Source organism: Ursus arctos, unplaced genomic scaffold, assembly GCF_023065955.2.
Source record: "Ursus arctos isolate Adak ecotype North America unplaced genomic scaffold, UrsArc2.0 scaffold_15, whole genome shotgun sequence".
Lineage (NCBI taxonomy): Eukaryota > Metazoa > Chordata > Mammalia > Carnivora > Ursidae > Ursus > Ursus arctos.
In genome coordinates, this window is record NW_026622819.1 from 27,421,676 (window position 1) to 27,441,262 (window position 19,587).

The 19,587-nt window shown below is 41.7% G+C and overlaps 1 protein-coding gene across 1 annotated transcript; it reads right to left on the minus strand.

Moving 5' to 3' along the window:
• Positions 1-11,147: 11,147 nt before the first annotated feature.
• On the minus strand, positions 11,148-15,945 carry LOC123001452 (UDP-glucuronosyltransferase 3A2-like). Its single transcript, XM_044386971.2, has 3 exons — positions 15,819-15,945; positions 14,544-14,761; positions 11,148-11,357 (listed from the first exon to the last, which is right to left on the minus strand). Exons 1-3 carry the CDS (start codon positions 15,943-15,945, stop codon positions 11,148-11,150), a joined length of 555 nt encoding a protein of 184 aa, XP_044242906.2.
• Between the last annotated feature and the right edge of the window lie 3,642 nt (positions 15,946-19,587).

Here is a 19,587-nt window from a genome sequence, read left to right on the forward strand (position 1 = left end):
TGTGTAATCATTCTTTCTGATGTCTGAGTAATATTCCATTGTATATATGGACCACATCTTCTTAATCCAGTCATCTGTTGAAGGGCATCTCGGCTCCGTCCACGATTTAGCTATTGTGGACACTGCTGCTATGAACATTAGGGTGCATATGACCCCTCTCTTCACTTTGTCTGTATCTTTGGGGTAAATACCCGGTAGTGCAAATGCTGGATCATAGGGTGGCTCAATTTTTAACTTTTTAAGGGACCTCCACACTGTTTTCCAAAGTGGCTGTACCAACTTGCATTCCCACCAACAGTGTAAGAGGGTTCCCCTTTCTCTATATCCTCTCCAACATTTGTTGTATCCTGCCTTGTCCATTTTTGCCATTCTAACTTGCGTAAGGTGGTATCTCAATGTGGTTTTGAGTTGAATTTCCCTGATGGCTAATGATTTGGAACATTTTTTCATGTGTCTGTTAGCCATTTGTATGTCTTCATTGGAAAACTGTTCATATCTTCTGCCCATTTTTGATTTGATTATTTGTTTCTTGTGTATTGAGTTTGAGAAGTTCTTTGCAGACCTTGGATACTAGTTCTTTATCTGTAGTGTCATTTTCAAATATCTTCTCCCATTCCCTGGGCTGCCTCTTAGTTTTTTTGACTGTTTCCTTGGCTGTGCAGAAGTTTTGATCTTGATGAAGTCCCACAAGTTCATTTTTTCTTTTGTTTCTCTTGCCTTTGGAGATGTGTCATGAAAAAAGTTGCTGTGGCCGATATCAAAGAGGTTGCAGCCTACGTTCTCCTCTATGATTTTGATGGATTCCTGTCTCACATTGAGGTCTTTCATCCATTTGGGCTTTATCTTTGTGTATGGTGTGAGAAAGTGGTCAAGTTTCATTCTTTTGCATATAGCTGTCCAATTTTCCCAGCACCATTTATTGAAGAGACTGTCTTTTTTCCACTGGATGTTTTTTCCTGCTTTGTCAAAGATTGGTTGCCCAAAATGCCGAGGGTCCATTTCTGGGTTCTCTATTCTGTTCCATTGGTCTCTGTGTCTGGTTTTGTGCCAGTACCATGCTGTCTTGGTGATCACAGCTTTGTAGTATAGTTTCAAGTCCGGCAACGTGATGCCCCCAGCTTTGTTTTTCCTTTTCAACAATTCCTTGGTGATTCGGGGCCTTTTCGGGTTCCATACAAATTTAAGGGCTGTTTTTTCCAGTTCTATGAAAAATGTCATTGGTATTTTGATCGGGATGGCATTGAAAGTGTAGATTGCTCTGGGTAGCATAGACATTTTAACTATGTTTGTTCTTCTGATCCATGAGCATGGAATATTTTTCCATCTTTTTGTGCCTTCTTCAATGTCTTTCAAGAGTGATTTGTAGTTTCTAGAATATAGATCCTTTACATCTCTGCTTAAGTTTATTCTGAGATAACGTATGATTTTTGGTGCTATTGTAAATGGAATGGATTCCCTAATTTCTCTTTCTTCAGTCTCATTGTTCGTGTATAGAAATGCAACTGATTTCTGAGCATTGATTTTGTATCCCGCCACATTACTGAATTGTTCTATAAGTTCTAGTAGTTTGGGGGAGGAGTCTTTTGGGTTTTCCATATAGAGTATCATGTCATCTGTGAAGAGAGACAGTTTGACTTCTTCTTTGCCAATTTGGATGCCTTTTATCCCTTTTTGTTGTCTGATTGCTGTTGCAAGGACTTCTAGTACTGTGATGAATAATAATGGCGAGAGTGGGCATCCTTGTCGTGTTCCTGATCTTAAGGGAAAGGCTTTCAGCTTTTCCCCATTGAGAATGATATTCGCTGTAGGCTTTTCATAGATGGTTTTTATGAAATTGAGGAAAGTACCCTCTATCCCTACACTCTGAAGGGTTTTAATCAGGAAAGGATGCTGTACTTTGTCAAATGCTTTTTCTGCATCAATTGAGAGATTCATATGGTTCTCGACTCTTTTCTTGTTGATATGATCTATCACACTGATTGATTTGTGAATGTTGAACCACCCCTGCATCCCAGGGGGTGAATCCCACTTGGTCATGATGGATAAATCCTTTTAATGTACTGTTGGGTCCTATTAGCTAGGATCTTGTTGAGATTTTTGGTGTCCATATTCATCAGGGATATCGGTCTGTAATTCCCCTTTTTTGATGGGGTCTTTGCCTGGTTTGGGGATCAAGGTAATACTGGCCTCATAGAATGAGTTTGGTAGTTTTCCTTCTGTTTCTATTCTTTGAAAAAGCTTCAGGAGAATAGGTATTTTTCTTCTTTGAATGTTTGGTAGAATTCCCCAGGGAATCCGTCAGGCCCTGAACTCTTGTTTTTGGGGAGGTTTTTGATCACTGCTTCAATCTCTTCATAATTAATCGGTCTGTTTAAATAATCAATTTCTTCCTGTTTCAGTCTTGGTAGTTTATAGGTTTCCAGGAAGGCATCCATTTCTTCCAGGTTGTTTAATTTATTGGCATAAAGCTGTTGATAAAAGTTTCTAATGATCCTTCCTATTTCATTGATGTTGGTTGTGACCTCTCCCCTTTCATTCATAATTTTATTAATTTGGGTCCTTTCTCTATTCTTTTGGATAAGTCTTGCCAGTGGATTATTGATCTTATTTATTCTTTCAAAGAACCAGCTTCTAGTTCTGTTGATCTGCTCTACTGTGCTCCTGGTTTCTAATTCATTGATCTCTGCTCTAATCTTGATCAACCTCTTTTTCGTGTGTGGGTTAGGCCTGTTCTTCTGTTCCAGCTCCAGCTTCTTGAGGTGAGAATATAAAAACTGCATTTTAGATTTTTCTATTCTCTTGAGTGAGGCTTGGATGGCTATGTATCTTCCCCTTAGGACTGCCTTTGCAGTGTCCCATAGGTTTTGGACTGATGTATTTTCATTGTCGTTGGTCCCCATAAATTGTTTAAATTGATTTTTAATTTCCTGGTTTACCCAATCATTCTTGAGCAGGATGGTTCTTAGTTTCCAAGCGTTTGAGTTTCTTCCAAATTTTTCCTTGTGATTGAGTTCCAATTTCAAAGCATTGTGGTCTGAGAATATGCAGGGAATAATTTCAGTCTTTTGGTATCGGTTGAGACCTGTTTTGTGACCCAGTATATGGTCTATTCTGGAGAAAGTTCCATATGCGTTCGAAAGGAATGAGTATTCTGTTGTTCTGGGATTTGGTGTTCTGTACATATTTATGAGGTCCATCTGGTCCAGTATGTCATTCAAAGCTCTTGTTTCTTTGTTGATTTTCTGCTTAGGTGATCTGTCTATTGCTGATAGTGGAGTGCTGAGGTCCCCTACTATTAACGTATTATTCACTATATGTCTCTTTATTCTGGTTAAGAGTTGGCTTGTGTATCTAGCTGCTCCCCTGTTGGGGGCATAGATATTTATAATCGTCATATCCACTTCTTGGATACATCCTTTAAGAATAATATAGTGTCCTTCTGTATCTCCAACTACAGTCTTTAGTTTAAAATCTAATCTGTCTGATATGAGAATTGCTACCCCAGCTTTCTTTTGAGGTCCATTGGCGTGAAAGATGGTATTCCATCCCTTCACTTTCAGTCTGGATGTATCTTTAGGTTCAAGATGAGTCTCTCGTAGACAGCAAATGGATGGGTCATGTCTTTTTATCCAATCTGCAACCCTGTGGCATTTTAGGGGAGCATTTAGGCCATTCACATTAAGAGTGATTACTGAGAGATATGATTTTAATGATGTCATGTTGCCTGTGAAGTCTTTGTTTCTATAGATTGTAAATTTCTGTTCTGTATCACTCTTGAGGCCTTTTTACTTTTATAGAACCCCCCTTAATATTTCTTGTAGGGCTGGTTTGATGGTTACGAATTCCTTCAGTTTCTGCCGTTCCTGGAAGGTACTTATCTCTCCAACGATTCTGAATGACAGCCTTGCTGGATAAAGGATCCTTGGCTGCATGTTCTTCTCAGATAGAGCTTTGAAAATGTGCTGCCAACACTTCCTAGCCTGCCAGGTCTCTGTAGACAGGTCTGACATTATTGTGATATTCTTCTCTCTGTACATAAGGATTTTCTTCCCCTGGCCTCTTTCAATACTGTATCCTTGGATATAATATTTGCGAAATGCACTATGACGTGACGTGGTATAGGTCTGTGGTCATTGATCTTGGGAGGGGTCCTCTCTGCCACTTGGACACGAATGCTTGTTTCCTTTGTCAGATTAGGGAAGTTCTCAGCTACAATTTGTTCAAATATCTCTTCTAGACCTCTCTCTCCACCCCCTTGGGGACGCCGATGATTCTGACATTGGAACATTTCATTGAGTCAGTAATCTCCCGTAATCTACATTCTTGTGATTGGATTTTTTTTGAGCCAAGTTTCTGTTTTAACTTTCTCTTCTACCATCCCATCCTCCAATTCGCTAATTTGTTCTTCTGCCTCATTTACCCTGGCTGTCAGAGCGTCTAGTTTAGACTGCAATTGATTCATAGCATTTTTAATTTCTGTGAAATTCGCTCTCATTTCTGCCCTTAGAGATTCTATATTCTCTTTAATATTTTCGTTAATATTTTCTTCAAACCTACACATCATCTTGACCATTGTTACCCTGAACTCCATTTCTGACAATTTGGTTATATCCATATCCATAATTTGGCAGTTGCCAAATCCCAGCCTCTGTCTCAGGACAGAGAGATCGCAGTCCGCTCTCCACTGGGGTCTTCTGGCCACTTTAACTCTTTTTCTGTCAGTGCTGCCCAAAACCCTGCAGTGTCCCGGGATGTGCACCCCACAGCCCGTGTCCCAGCCCTCACTTCCAGGGCCCGCACGTCTCTGTCCTTTGAGTTTCTAACACCACCAGCCGCCCCCAGTTCCCACGTGCGCTCCCGACCTCCCCGTTTCAGTGTGGTTCACATGCGCTCCAGAGCGCCGGTTTTCAGTCTGGTTGTGTGCGTGCTCCCGAGCTCTTGGTTTCAGTCTAGTTCGAGTGAGCGCTCCGGAGCTCTGGTTTTCAGACTGGTCGCACGCGTTCCCAGGCTCAAGGTCTCAGTCTGCTCTCTCCCGGGTGCTGGTCCAGGAGCCCGCCCGCTCCCCCGTGCAGGTGGCTACCGCTTCCTGGTGCCCAAGCGCGGCAGCTCCCTCCCCCTTCCGTTTATCTTCCGATATCTGTGCACAGATTCATGGCTCCCCGCTTCGTACCTCAATACTCAGCGCTGGAGATGTTCGTTTGTAGAGATCCAGATGTATCTTCCTGCATCTCAGGCTGATTTTATGGGTGTTCAGGATGGTCTGGTAGATATCCAGCTTGACTCAAGGGACCAGCTGAAGAAGGGGTCCCCTACTCCTCTGCCATCTTTTCTACCTCCCTCTGTAAAGTACCTGTTTTAGGTGTTATTTCAAGTGGTAGGGGCAGGAGTGAGGGAAACAGGCTGAGAAGATACTGGACATGGAGGCTGGAATGGTTCAGGCTCAGTGCCTCAAAGAGGAGCATGACAAGGAAAGTGGCTTCAAGCCTTAAAATATGAGGGTCACTGGTCCAAATTATCCTGGGACAAAAATCACAGAACAGCCCTTGCTGACTGGCAAATAAAGACAACCATAAGGGCTGAATAAAGAGTTCCAATTTTAGGAAGAAGCCAATGAGAAGGAATTGCAACAAAATTAACAAGTGGATATGATGTGGAGAACAAGAATTGCCAGAATCAGTGGGAATTTCATAAGAAATGGTAACACCATCCCCCCATACTCTTCTCCTATGGCTACACTTGGCATCAGGCCTTCTTCAGCTTCCTGGCCCCACACAGCCAGCTGACCACCACACTCAGTAGCTCCCAACAGCCACACATTGCCTAGGATGACCACCAGCAGAACAAGATGTTGAGAAGGTACTGTTCATGCTGCAGCTGCTGAGATGGGTGGGGCTGGAGGTGTCCTTGCCTCCCCATCTGGAGGTAGATCCAGCCCACCAGCCCCTGGGTGTCAGGGGGTAGGCGTGTCTGATGATGCTGGCAGCCACTGCTGCTGATTTCTATCTGTTAACAGAGACAGAGGGGGCCGTTACAACATTAGATGACGGTTCTCAGCAGCTTAGGCTGGACAGAGAAGGCTGGTTTTCAGGTAATTATAATCTGGCCCTGAAATTTACCAGCTGGGTGCCTATAAACAGTTTAATTTTATAAAGATTCCTGTATGCACAGAATCCAAATTAATGCTGAAAGGTAAAGTTTGCCTAAGTCAGTCACTGTCTTCATGGAGTTCATGATCTACTAGACCAAAAGATACCCAAAATGTTGCTAGGTGTGCTCATTGCTAACAAATCACCACTGTTTATAATCCTTTCAGTGGAGACAGCTAGGAAATACATGGTTATAGATATAGATATCAAGATCCTATTTGTTTCTCTACTTATTGATGCTGTAGCTATGTCTATTACCTAGTTACAAAAAATCAGTTTATAATTTATACTGATATCTCAGTTCAATACATCACAGCGGTTGTTCTAATCTTCCCCATTTCCACATTTGTAATTTTCTTTTCCAAAAGTAAGAAACAACATCAATACATTTACTCATTTGCTCTGTGCTATCATGCCTAGAAAGTGAGGTCAAATATACTAACCCACACAATGGTGAAAAACCTACTCAACAGACAAGTTTTGTTTGCAGTTTTTGTTGTCTTTAGACTGGATATACACAGTTGACCCTTGAGCAAATGGACTTGAACTGCATGGGTCCCCTGCAGTTCTAAAGCAACTGCATTGCTTGTATGTGGATTTTTTTCAATATATACAGTACAGTACTGTAAATATATTTTCACTAATGATTTTCTTAATAACATTTTCTTTTCTCTAGCTTATTTATGGTAGTGTATAATACATATAACATATACATGTGGTATATGTAATACATGTACTAGTAATACATATACATCTAGTATATAATACTTACAACGTACAAAGTGTATGTTAATCAACTCTTTATGTTATTAGTAAGGCTTTTGGTCAACAGTAGGAAATTAGTAGTTAAGTTTTGGGGGAGTCAAAATATATGCAGATTTTTTACCATGTGAGGGATTAGCTCTCCTAACCCCATGCTATTCAAGGGTCTATAGTACTAACAAACCAAATTCAACAGCATATAAAGTTGATTACATACCAATACCAAGCAAGATTTATCCTGGAATGCAAAGAGCGTTCAACATATGGAAATTGATCAATGTAATACACCACTTTAACAGAACAAAGGAAAAAAATTGATGCAGAAAAAGCATTTGCCAAAATTCAACACCCTTTCATGATAAAAACATTCAATATAATAAAAGCCATAAATGAAAAATCCGCTGCAAACTTCATACTCAATGATGAAAGACAAAGCTTTCTCTAAGATCAGGAACAAAGAAAGGATGCTTGTTTTTACCACTTCTATTCCACATAGTACTAGAAGTTCTAGCCTGAGCAATTAAGCAAGAAAAAGAAATAAAAGGCACCCAAATTGGAAAGGAAGAAGTAATATTATTTCTATTCACAGATGACATGATCTTACATGTAGAAAATTCTAAAGATTATACACACATACACACACACAGAGACACAAACTTGTTTGAACTAATAAATGGATTCAGCAATATAGCAAGAATACAAAGTAAGCCACAAAAATCAACTGCATTTCTATGCTAACAACAAACAATCTGAAAAGAAATCTACAAAGCAATTCCATTTACATAGCATCACAAAAAAGTGAAATACTTAGGAATTAACTTAGCCAAGGAGGTGAAAGACTTGTACAATGAAAACTGCAAAAGATTGCTAAAAGAAATTAAAGAAGATACAAATGGAAACACATCCTATATTGGTGTGGAGCCGTAGCACCGATCCTGCAGCTCCCTCCTTCAGCTTCTGTGAGTTCTGGGCCAGGTGCACATGCAGCTCTGTGATAAAGAGGCCAGCTTCTCTGATAGGTCCCCCAGCACATTGAGGTTGGAGGTATGAGAGACATTACATGGGTTCTAGTCATCCCCAGAAGTCCCAGGTCATCCTTGCTGGTTTCAGTGTATTCCTGCTCTCATCCTCATCCACTTTATTTTTCCTCACAGCCAGTCTGACTGACTTAAATATCAATACTAGAAGCTTACATGAGATGTTCCACCTGCTGCCTCAAATATGTAAGGTCTAGCCCAAATGATAAGTCTTTTTTTCTATATAATTCATAGTGTTCTTTCTTCTCTGATCAAAGCCTGACCTAATATTCCTTTTCCCATCCTGCTTACTAAACAAAACTCAATTTTATTTGGGATTAAACTTACAAACAAAAGGAAAAGGCTCTACATTTTCCAGCCTCTTTTGTAGCTGGGATCATCATGTGACATAGTTCTGCTTAATGAAAGTTAAATGGGAGTCACTGAATAGTTATAGCTTTCAAGGCTGACATGCACTATTAGGCTTCTACTTCCTGCTGTGACTAATTTCTGCAAACTTGGTGGCTTAAAGCAACATGACTTTATTATCTTACACTTTTGTAAATGTTGGTTTTATGGGCTAAAATCAAGGTGTTGGCATGGCTGTGCTCCTTTTGGGGACCCTAGGGATGGATTCATTTCCTTGCCTTTTCAGTTTCTAGAGGTCCACATTCCTTGGTTCAGAGCTCCTCTTCTGTCTTCAAAGTCAGCTACATTGCATCTCTCTGGCCATGCTTCCATGGCCACATCTCTCTCTGCCTTTCCTCCCCTTCAACTGTAGAGGGCCTTTGTGACTGCATCAGGCCCACCAGATAACCCAGGACAATCTCCCTATTTTAAAGTTAGCTGATTAGCAATCTGAATTCCATCTGCAATCTTAATCACCTTCGCCACGTGACCTAACATACTTACAGGTTCCAGGTATTAGGACATGGACATTTGCGGGGAGCCATTATTCTCCTTGTATCACACAGAATTCTTTTTTTCCTCCTTCTTCCTTGCCTAGAGCACATATCTTCTGGCTCCAGCTACAGCATGCACACAGCACCCATGAAGAAACCTTGTGATGGAAGCAACCAGCAAGAGTGGCTAGCCAGAAAGGTAAGAGGGGACCGGGGAACTGTTGACATTAGGGAACTGCCATTCTAGTTCCACATTTCCAACCTCCAGCCATCTTTCATGTAAGAATGAAATAGACTCTTCATATGTTTAAGCCACTAATTTTTGAACTTCTATGACAACTAGTCAATTTAATTTCTAGTGTTACATAATATATAGGAAGGTCCATTGCTATGAAATGAGAAGGGGATGGAATTCTTTTCCTGATCAAAATAGTCTTTGAAATCACCACATATCCTGCTGCCTGAATCACAAAAACATATTAAGGCTAAGCACAACTCTCATGGTCCTGTTTGACTTTCTCATAACCCTATTTTAGAAAGCAGGTGTCATGGCAAGATTTCATGAAAGTAGAAACTATGGAACAAACTGTAGGCCCTATGTGTGGTCAGCAGAGATGGTGGTCCCTGCAGGAGGGGATACTATAGCTGCAGTGGAATTCTGGGAGGGAAGATTGTGAGAGAGAGTGTCTGCACATACTTACGGGGCCTCTTTCTGGAACTTTGAAGAGAGCTCAGAAGAAGAGGCAATTTGGGTTTGTCTTACTAAGTTCTGGCTGTTATAGCAAAACACCATTAATCTGGTAGCCTATAAACAAAAGAAATTTGGGGCGCCTGTGCGGCTCGGTTGGTTAAGCATCTGCCTTAGGCTCAGGTCATCATCCCAGAATCCTGGGATTAAGTCCTGCATCGGGCTCCCTGCTCAATGCAGATTCTGCTTCACCCTCTCCTTCTGCCCCCATCTCATGATTTAGCTCTCTCACACACACTCTCTCTCTCAAATAAACAAATAAAATCCTTAAATAAAAAAAATTTAAGAAAACAAAAGAAATTAATATCTCATCATTCTAGAGGCTGAGTAGTCTGAGATCAGTGTGCCAACTTGGTTGGCTTTGGGTGAGGACTCTTCCTGGCTTGTAGATAGCTGACTTCTCATTTTATCCTCACATGGTAGAAAGAGAATTAGCTAGTTCTCTGGCCTCTTCCTATAAGGACACTAATATTCACGGGGCCTCTATTCTCATTACCTAATTGCCTCCCAAAGGCCACACTCCCAAATACCATCACATCGGGGTATGGTTTTCAACATACAAATTTAGGGGAAACTTTCAGTCCATTGCAGTCCCAGAAGCAGACCCTGAGATAAGGACTTGAGTACAAGTAGTTTATTTGGGAAATGCTTGGGGACACTGGTGTGAAAATGGGAAACTGATACAGAGAAGGAAAGTCAGTCAATAAAGGGTGACTCAATAAGTCAGTTACCATAACTTAATTCCATAGGAAAACTGCAAAACGGTACAAAAAACATGACACAAAATTATTCCACAAGAAAGGAAAGGGAATTGGGCTCTTTATATGCTAAATCCCAAGAACTGCTGGTTAAGGGTCGCTCCCAAGTTTGTTTATTAACTGGAATTTCCAGACTGTCTTATACATGGGCAACATAGCCTCCCACAGGTCTGGGGAAAGGATCACTCATGCTCAGAGTTGCAGATATTGACCTCTGGCACTCGTAAGAGCACACTGGAAAGTCCAGAGCATAAAGTAGGATTTGACAGTATCTACTACAGGGACGGAGGCAAGAGTGAGAGAAATAGACTGAGAAAGTGGCTGAATCAGGAGGCTAGAATCATCGGAGGATAGTGCCTAGGAGAGAAGAGTGATGAGCTAGGGACAAGGTTTTAAATCTGAAAAGTAGGACAAATCACACAGGGGCATAAACAAAGCATAGCCCCAGCTATTCAGTAAGCCAAGAAGCCAAAGAGTTCTGACAAGAAAATGTTAATAGAGAAAGAAACATCCATGGGTGATATATGCAACTAATCAACTATTGAATTCTACCTCAAAAACTAATGATGTACTATACTGTGGCTAACTGAACAACAACAACAAAAAGAAGCAGGTTGTGCTAATATAAACAAGAGGAGTTGATGTCAATTGGAGCCAGGGTAGTGGGAGACCAGCATGGTCTATGCTAGTGTGAGACATACTAAGAACCAGTGAATTCCCAACACACCCAGCCCTCGGATGCATCCACGTCACATCTGTTTCAGCTTCCTGGCCCCACACAGCCACCCGACCATGCCTAGCAGCTTCCCAGACAGCTAAATGGTGGCCAGGGTGACCACTAGCAGGAACAAGAAGACGTCAAGAAAGTACTGCTCATGCCACAGCTGCTGGAAGGCATGGGACTTGAGGCGTGCTGCACCCCCTGTCTGGAGGATGTGGTCAATCCAGCCCACCAGCCGCTGGCTGGGGGTCAGGGGGTGAGAGCCCCTGATGATGCTAGCAGCCATTGCTGCTGATTTGTACCTGTTGGCAGACACACACACACACACACACACACACAGTATACATATATAAATATACGTCTCTGTGTGTGTATATATACACACATGCTATAGACAGTTTGAAGGAATGTCAAAAGCCAAATGTTAAACATTCAGCTGACTTGCTGAAGTTAATTCTGATCACCGTAGAAAGAACTTCTGAAGAATTCCCAGATAGGGCTTTTCTTGAAATGCTCATGTCCTAAATGAAATTAGGCGATTAAAAAATAAGTTTTAAATTAGCAGATCTTTTAGGTTATAAATTCTAGAGCAACAAACAATTCTATAAAACTTGAATTATGATATAATAAAATCTCTATTACTCTTCCTTATGTTCCATATTTAAATTCTTATAAATTTTAAATGGAAGACACCTAAATTTTTGGCCTAATAAGCTGCAAAAACAGAGTTACAATTTACTGAAATGGAGATTTACAGGTTTAGGGGTGTCAGGAGCAGGGCAAGGTTGCTATCTGGTCACGTTAAGTTTGGGATGCTTACCTGATAGCAAAGAAGAAATGTCAGTTTAGGAAGGTAAAATGATATACTGCCATTAGCAGAAAGGTTGGGCTGCAGTTATCCACTTGAGAATCAACATTAGTCTACAGAGGGGATTTCAAACCATAAGACTGGACGAGCATCCCAAGAGTGAACCGTGGATTAGAAATTAGATGAGATCCAAGCACCAGACTTTGATCTGGAGCCCGAGCACATCTGGAGGTGTGGTGTTGAAGAGGCACCAGCCACAGAGACTGAGAAGTGAGGGGTAAGAACTAAGAGTGTGGTGTCTGGGACCACTCAAAGCAACTGTTGAAAGTGGAGCAGTCATCAGTTGACATAAATGGTGCTGATGGGGTAGGTGAGGTCAGAACTGAGAAGTGGGCACAGGCTTGGGCTGCATAGATGCTACCGGTGACCTGCGTGAGAGCAGTTTTGTGGAGTGAGAGCCTTACTGAGACAGGTGGACAAAAGAAACAGGAGAAAGAGAGTAGCACCACAGAGCCCAGGTGACTCCTCGAAGGGGTTTTACAGCAAAGCGAGGCAGAGACTTGAATAGAGCTACAGGAAGGTAGGCTCAAGTTGAGAACTATTCACAGTTAAATTTCTGGATTCTGATTATGGTACCGTGGTTATGTAGAAAAATATGTCATTCATAGGAGAAATACGCTGAAGTATTTAGAAGCAAGGTGTCATGACGTCAGCAACAAAGTCTCAAATGATTCTGCAGATATATATCTATATCTATAAATATAGATAGATATAGATAAATATAGATATAAATACATATATATATACACACACATATATTGACATATATTATTATTCAACAAAATGTATGTATATATAGAGAGAGAGGATACAATATGGCAAAACGTTAAGAAATGGTAAATCTAGGTAAAGGGTATTGTGCTGATTGTATTATTCTTGCAACTTTTCTGAGAGTTTGAAACTTTTAAAAATAAAAAGTTGAAGAAAAATATAGAGTTAGTATAGCAAGTGTTGTTGCTTTTTTTTTTTCCCAAAAGTGTTCCAGGAGAAAGGGAAAATGAACAATGCAGGAGGGAGGGGGAGAATTGCAGAAACAAGGGTCTTGAGTAAGTGACAGGATGGGATCCTCTGCCCCAGGCCAGGGCTTGGCCTCCGTAGGGACAGAGCAACAGGAGGGGCACAGGAGAAGGACAGACAGGTAGGCAGCCAGGTGACCAGGCACGTAGGTAGATCTGGCAGGTAGGGTGGTAGATTTTATGGTTAAAACATGTGAACAAGTTCTTTGCTGGTATCTTCTTTTTTTGTTTTTCCTTCAGTAAAAGAAAACAAAGAAGAGCATATGCTGAGAAAGAGCAGGGAGAAAAACCTGTTGGGGGTTCGAAAAGATAAAAGTAAAACAATAGTAGAAAAGTGGGTAAGAAAGATGATTAGAAAAATACAGTCAGGTTGTCAGGCTTGTCGAGTGCCCATGTCAGGCCTGCGGTCATGAATTTAAGTTGCCACCAGTCAGGGTGGTTGTGAGTTTCCTCTTTCTGGGGAGGCAGGCGCATAGTAGTAAAGAGGACCACAGGCAAGTGACAGTCAAGGCATCTCGGAAGGCTCAGGGACAGAGGAAGAAAGCCCATAGCTTCTGAACTGCCCAGATATGTGTTCAGACCAGAGAACTACCCTGATACACAAATGACTGAATCCAAATGTCTTGATTCTAGATACAGTCTGCACCATTTAATTTATGTATTTGCAAATACTAACTGCTTGCCAGGAAGGGGGCTAGAAGCTAAAAGGGTCCTGGGGAATGCTGGTGCTGCCCTTCATTAGGCGTCATGCTGAACATCATCGAGGAATGACTCCAGGCGTGGAGTGATTCCTCCACAAGCAGCAGGTCTTGGCCTTTCTGGGTATTAGACCCTATTGACAAACTGATGAACATTATAAAAACATACTCTAGGAAATGTATATATGCAAACACATACCATTCACAATTTTATATTTCTAGGGGTTCATGAGGCCCAGGAGCCTAACTATACGCTTGGGCCAAGAATCCCTGATGTAGAGGACTAGTATTTAGTTATTCTTTTCTTGTTCAACAATTACCTATGGAGTGCCTACTGTGCACAAAGCAGTGAGAGAGGCCATGATAAATGAGAAAGATATGACCCTACTCTCAAGGAGCCTACATTCTAGTTGGAGGGAAGAGTCCATAAACAAGTAAACTAATAAACAGAGCAATGCAAAGTATGACACATGTTGTGAAAGAAATTATATGGAATAACTGGCATTGATCAGAGAAGGCCTCTCTGAAGAGGTGACATTGGAGCTAGATGGAAAGAATATTCCAGAACAGCTAAGATCAAAGACCTCTAGAGGAAAGAGTGATGTGTTTGAAGAAGTAAAAGGACGCCCCTGTACCTGGCTAGAATTTTACGTTAAACATCTCAAGAGAAACAAAAACTCTAAAAAGAGAAACTCTTGTAAGTTTCTTTTAAAGACAGAAAGTTCTTCCTGCCAACTACCTTAAATTGGTCTTATTGAAATATAAGACTCATTTCTTCAACTCGGTATTCAGTAAAAATAGGCCAGGTGGTATCTTCGTTTAGCTGAGTTTTAGCCTCTATGGGGGGGGGGGGAAAGAACCTTCCAGCCAGTTCCCCTGGTGCTACCCCGAGGGCTCCATACGTATCTTTTGTCTCCCATGACTTGTTTTATCTTCAGAGCTAAGGTCTCTGCCTTGAGCTGCTCTATCAGAATGGAGACACCCATGTTTTTGGCTTCTACTCGGAGTAGGTTTCCAGGCTGGTCTGAGAAGAGAGGAATCCCCACCAAGGGCACATCATGATGGATAGACTCCATCAAGCTATTCTGCCCTCCGTTAGTGACAGGTAGGTGGATGTTGGGGTCAGCTTGGACGAAGAAGAAAGAAAGCAAGGTAATGCTGGAGAAAGGATTTGGGAAATCTGGAACAGCAGCCATGTCCGGGAAACATGCAGGGGGCTCTAGAGGTATTTGGGAACAACTTAAAGAGTCAGTTCCTTGGAAGACACTCTGTGAGCACCCTCAGAAACCAGGATCTAATACCTGAACCAGAGTCCAGCTAAAGCTAAAAATGCAGAGAGAGCACGAAGGTCGGCATGTACCACCGTTCATCCGTTTACTCCTTCATCGTCTCTACATCATTTTAAAGCAGGGATTATGCCTTATACCTTAGCACTGCCGGTCCCTGTCATGCTGCCTCTCTCTTATTTGGAGTAAAATAAAACGTTGATGAGGAGGGGCTTATCTAGCCCAAGGACTTAGGAACACTTAAAGTGTTTTTGGAAAATGCAATCTGTGAGCTCTGCCACAGCTACTGAAATACATTTGCAGGGACAGAATCAAAAACTTGTACCTCCAATTCACTGAGTGAGTCTGATCCAATCTGCAGCTATACACATGAGGCATCCCCAGACTGCAGCACCGGCCAGAGAAAACCCCCCTTGAAGATATGGTAGGACATCTCAGGACAATGAGGAATTTTATCGCATTAGAAAGACACCCTGGCACCCGGGTCTCTCAGCTCCTCATGAGAAGGAACTGGGTCGGTGCCTGTCGGGGGTCTGTGCGTAATGAGCATGTGGCTTCAGGACACTGCACACCAGTGACTTCCTGCTGTGCACAGTTATGTCTCAGAACATTGACAGGCACTTCTTGGAAGGTGTCTGAGCCCGATGACCTACCAATTGCAAGGGGCCACAGTAACCCCACTTGAATATCACTAGTGGCTACAGATAACTGGTCTGGGTTACAAATGAATGAAGTGACCCCAAAATGCCAATCTTTCCTGGTGCTTTGATTTTTGCTAACAGACGCTTTCCTTTTCAAGGATGGTGGAGTGCCCAGGTAAGAGTGACAGCTGCAATAAAGCCTAAAGAAAAAGGAGAGAGAGAGGGGCTGCTGCTTGTAGAGGGAGGAAGTCCTTACCCACAAGGTCATTCTGAGGAGGCCAGTCCACAATTTTCACATTGGCTACCAATTTGACATCTTTGAGCCAATAAGGCTTACACATCCATATCGCCCTCTGAGGAAGGTGGGCAAAGGCAGCATTCATCTCCGTTAGGCCTTCCTCAGCCTGTTGGGTGCACGACGTGGAGCCCAGTGTCACAAGAACACAACCTACATCTGCAACCTGGCAGTAAATTCTGAAATTCCTGAGAGAACAGAAAAAAGAATCATACCATTCATGGAACACACATCTGAACTCTCTGTGTTTCCCTTGTTTAGAATAAATTGAAACCTTTCTCTTCCATAGGCTAACATGTGCTGGGTGGCCTGGAAGAAAGAGATTTTTCTGAGCCTTGATTTATCCTTTCTCTCCAGGATCACAGGAAGGGTGTATGTTTTCTCTGCAGGCTTTATACCTTCATGAACTACGCTTCACTTTCCTCTCTTGTTGGTCAGGAGGGAAGACAGGAACAGTTTTTGATAGTATCCTTCAGAGGACAATGTGAACACCTTCCCTCATCCTACACTATGGGCTTCCCCCAGAAGAGACTGGGAGGTAAGCTGGATTCCCAAATGATCAGGAGCTGGATCTCACCCCTGTGAGGGAGGCAGCAGAAATATATAGTGCTGGAAGATGGTCAGAGAGATCCATGTGTCCAAATGATACAATATGACCTCAAATTCTCAGTTTTCTAAAGGTTTCCAGTGACTTATGTGGGCTTTGCCACAATGCAAGCTAAGTTCACGGGTATTTGTGCCCCTCCCAACCTCCACTCTCTCCATATGATGTTCTATGGGTACCCTTTTGAGAGGGCCTGTAATCTCTGCTCTCTCCTTTTTCTGGGCTTCCAGAGTCAGCCACTGCTGACTCATTCACTTGAGCTCGTTCCTTTCCCCATGGTAGTGGCTGCTATAGGATGAGGGAGGACCTAACGAAAAAGATGACGGTAAATCTCTCAAGAATGCATGGAAAGCTATAAGCCAGACTGAAATGTAGAGCACCAAAAATACAGAAGTAGCTGGATCTTTGCCTCTCAGTTCGCAGTAGCCGAGGGGCATGTGTGGTTTTCGGTCCTTGTTAACAGATGTAACAATAGTAATAATAAAGACGACTTAGTCATGCCCAACATGTGTCAGATACTGCAATGGAACTCTTAAAAACATATATCCAATCCTCTCAACAATCCTGAGTTCTGAGATTATCCCTCTTTCACACCCGCAGAAACTGAGGCTTAGTTGGAGACAATATAGCGAATAAATGGCAGAACCAGGATTCAAATTCAGGCTGTGTCTGACTCTGAAGTGCAAGTTTTTTCTACTACACAACAACAAAATGGACTAACATTCAGAGAGAATGATGATTTTCATATATTTCTCTTAGAATATTCACAGACGAACTCACAGTGAAAATATATTTCAATATGCTGGCTCACTTTGGGATTTCGCACAGACTGTGGAGGGAAAGAAGCGAAATTAGTGGCTGCCTCACAGTCAGTCTTATAGACTCAAACATTTAGTCTGTATAAATCCAGTTTGGGTGTTGTCGAAAATGCAAATTACCAGGGTTCAAACCTAGAGATTCTGATTCAGTAGGTCTAGGGTGGGGCCTAGAATCTATATTTTTAATAAGTATCTTGAGTGAACCTGACAAAAATGAGCTAAGACTCACACTTTGAGGAAGACTAATGCAGAGCATGACTTGCAAAATCCTGAAGCAGCAGGGCAGAAGCGTCCAGTTCACTGGAGCTCTTTATATATCCTAGGGCTGGGGTGGGAAAGGCTCTGACACAGCAGCATATATAACGGATAAGATTCCCTTAGTAGGGCAGCAATTGTTTCAGTGCTCCCCGTTCCCATATATCTCCTTGTTTCTAAGAAAAATGAAATATCTGGTTGTCAGATGTGCAAAGTGAGCAAATTATTTGGATAAACACACTTTATCAAAACTGGCACTAGAAAAATTAGAGATATTAAATAGCATTAGTAGTTAATGCAAGTTTCAAATTCTTTTTTACGAAACTGGAATTCGGAATCAAAAGTTTTCCAAAAAGAAACCTCTAGAAACATAACCTCATAAAATACAAGATGAGGGTACAATTCCAATGGAGTTTTATGAGGCCAGCTTATCCTTTAAAATATTTTTAAATGGAATCCAGCAATATATAGAAAACATAATGCATCATGACCAATTCTTTCATCCAAGGATGCAAGATCAATTTAACAGTCCAAAATTAGTCGTTATAATTCACCGCAATAAAAGAGTAAAAAGGAAGTATCACATGATATCCTCAATAGATGCAGAACAAATCTTTAACAAAATTCAGTATCCTTTTATTATAAAAACTCTCAACATGGCTAGGAATAGGAAGTAATTTCTTCAGTGTGATAAAAGGCATACGTTGAAAAAAATTCTTGATCTATAATCATACCTAATGGTAAAATATTGAACTCTTTCCCCCTAAGACAGGAACAAAGCAGAGAGGTGGGCTCTCACCACTTTTATTCGACACCACATTATAAACTACAGCCAGAACAATAAAACAAGAAAAATAAGTAAAAGAAATAGTGATTGGGAGGGAAAAAGAAAGTGTTGTTAGTTGTGTGAGACACCGTTGTCTCTATAGAAGACCCTGTGCGTTGGGCTCTGCTCTCCGTGCAGAGTCTGCTTGAGATTCCCTCTCCCTCTCCCTCTCTCTGCCCCTCCCTCTGCTTGTTCTCTCTCTCTCTCAAATAAATAAATTAATTAATTAATAATAAAGTCTTAAAAAAAAACCCCTAGATTTAACCTTTGTCTGAGCAACTGTTATCTGTGCACTAAAGGCACCATAATGAGGGTGATTCCTCACGCCCAAATGAGGCACAAAGGTTTTACTTGAGTATTGGTTCAACAGGTTTGACCATTAAGCCTGCAGTGTAAACGGTGTTGGGAAGCAGGGGCTGGGCAAAATTAAGGCAAAGTCAGAATTAACAAACCATAGCTCTGCTTTCAGTTAAAGATAAAATCGCTCTGGCCTAGAGCCTTCTGGCAAATGTTCCCTGACAGAGTCATCGAACTGAGCACGAATATACCATTATCTCAAGGTCGAAATGAAGAACATCAGAGAGTTCTTCACTTGGGCCCAGAAATCCATGTGATCTGTCAGGAACAGTAGAATGCTGGAACCTAAGACACAGGCTCAGGCAGCCCAAAATTCAGAATTCCGAATGTGTTAGTCAGGATGGTCACAAATGGCCTTCCAAGTTTCTCAACAACCAGGAAAGTGCAGCGACCTATAGCATCAACCACCACTGGGTCGAAACTCTCGTTCTTTAAGGAGCCTGTGATATCTGTCCTTCCTAACAAATGACTACACTGAGTTGCAGGTAGAGCTTCATGGCCTTTAAAGGTCTGTAAATGAATTTCTGCAAAAAAAGAAAAAAGAAGTGAGAGATATTCAATAGTCATGGATGGCATCGACCTTGAAGCACATGAAAGAATCCTGGCACCAGAAGTGAATATCTAGAAAGTACTTTTGTTAATAACCTGTTCTATTGTTCTCTGCTGAGAACTTTTGCTCTAGATGCTGGTCTTTTCATGATCTCCAAATCTACCATGACATTTCCTTGTTTTTTCCTTTGCTACAATTCTTTCTGATGCTTAGAATGTTCCTGTTTTCCTCCCTTTTGCTTTCTTCCCCTCATGGAAATCCTACTCATCTTTCAATGCTCTTCCTGCCCTGGGAGATGTTACCAGCTGTAGCTGGTGCCC

Coding starts and splice junctions, on each gene's coding strand:
- LOC123001452 (XM_044386971.2), bottom strand. CDS start 15,945: ATGAATGCTGCCTTTGCCCACCTTCCTCAGAGGGCGATATGGATGTGT. Junction 14,762..15,818: donor TCCTCAGAATGACCTTGTGG/GTAAGGACTTCC, acceptor TCTTCGTCCAAG/CTGACCCCAACATCCACCTA. Junction 11,358..14,543: donor AACAAGTCATGGGAGACAAA/AGATACGTATGG, acceptor GTGTCTGCCAAC/AGGTACAAATCAGCAGCAAT.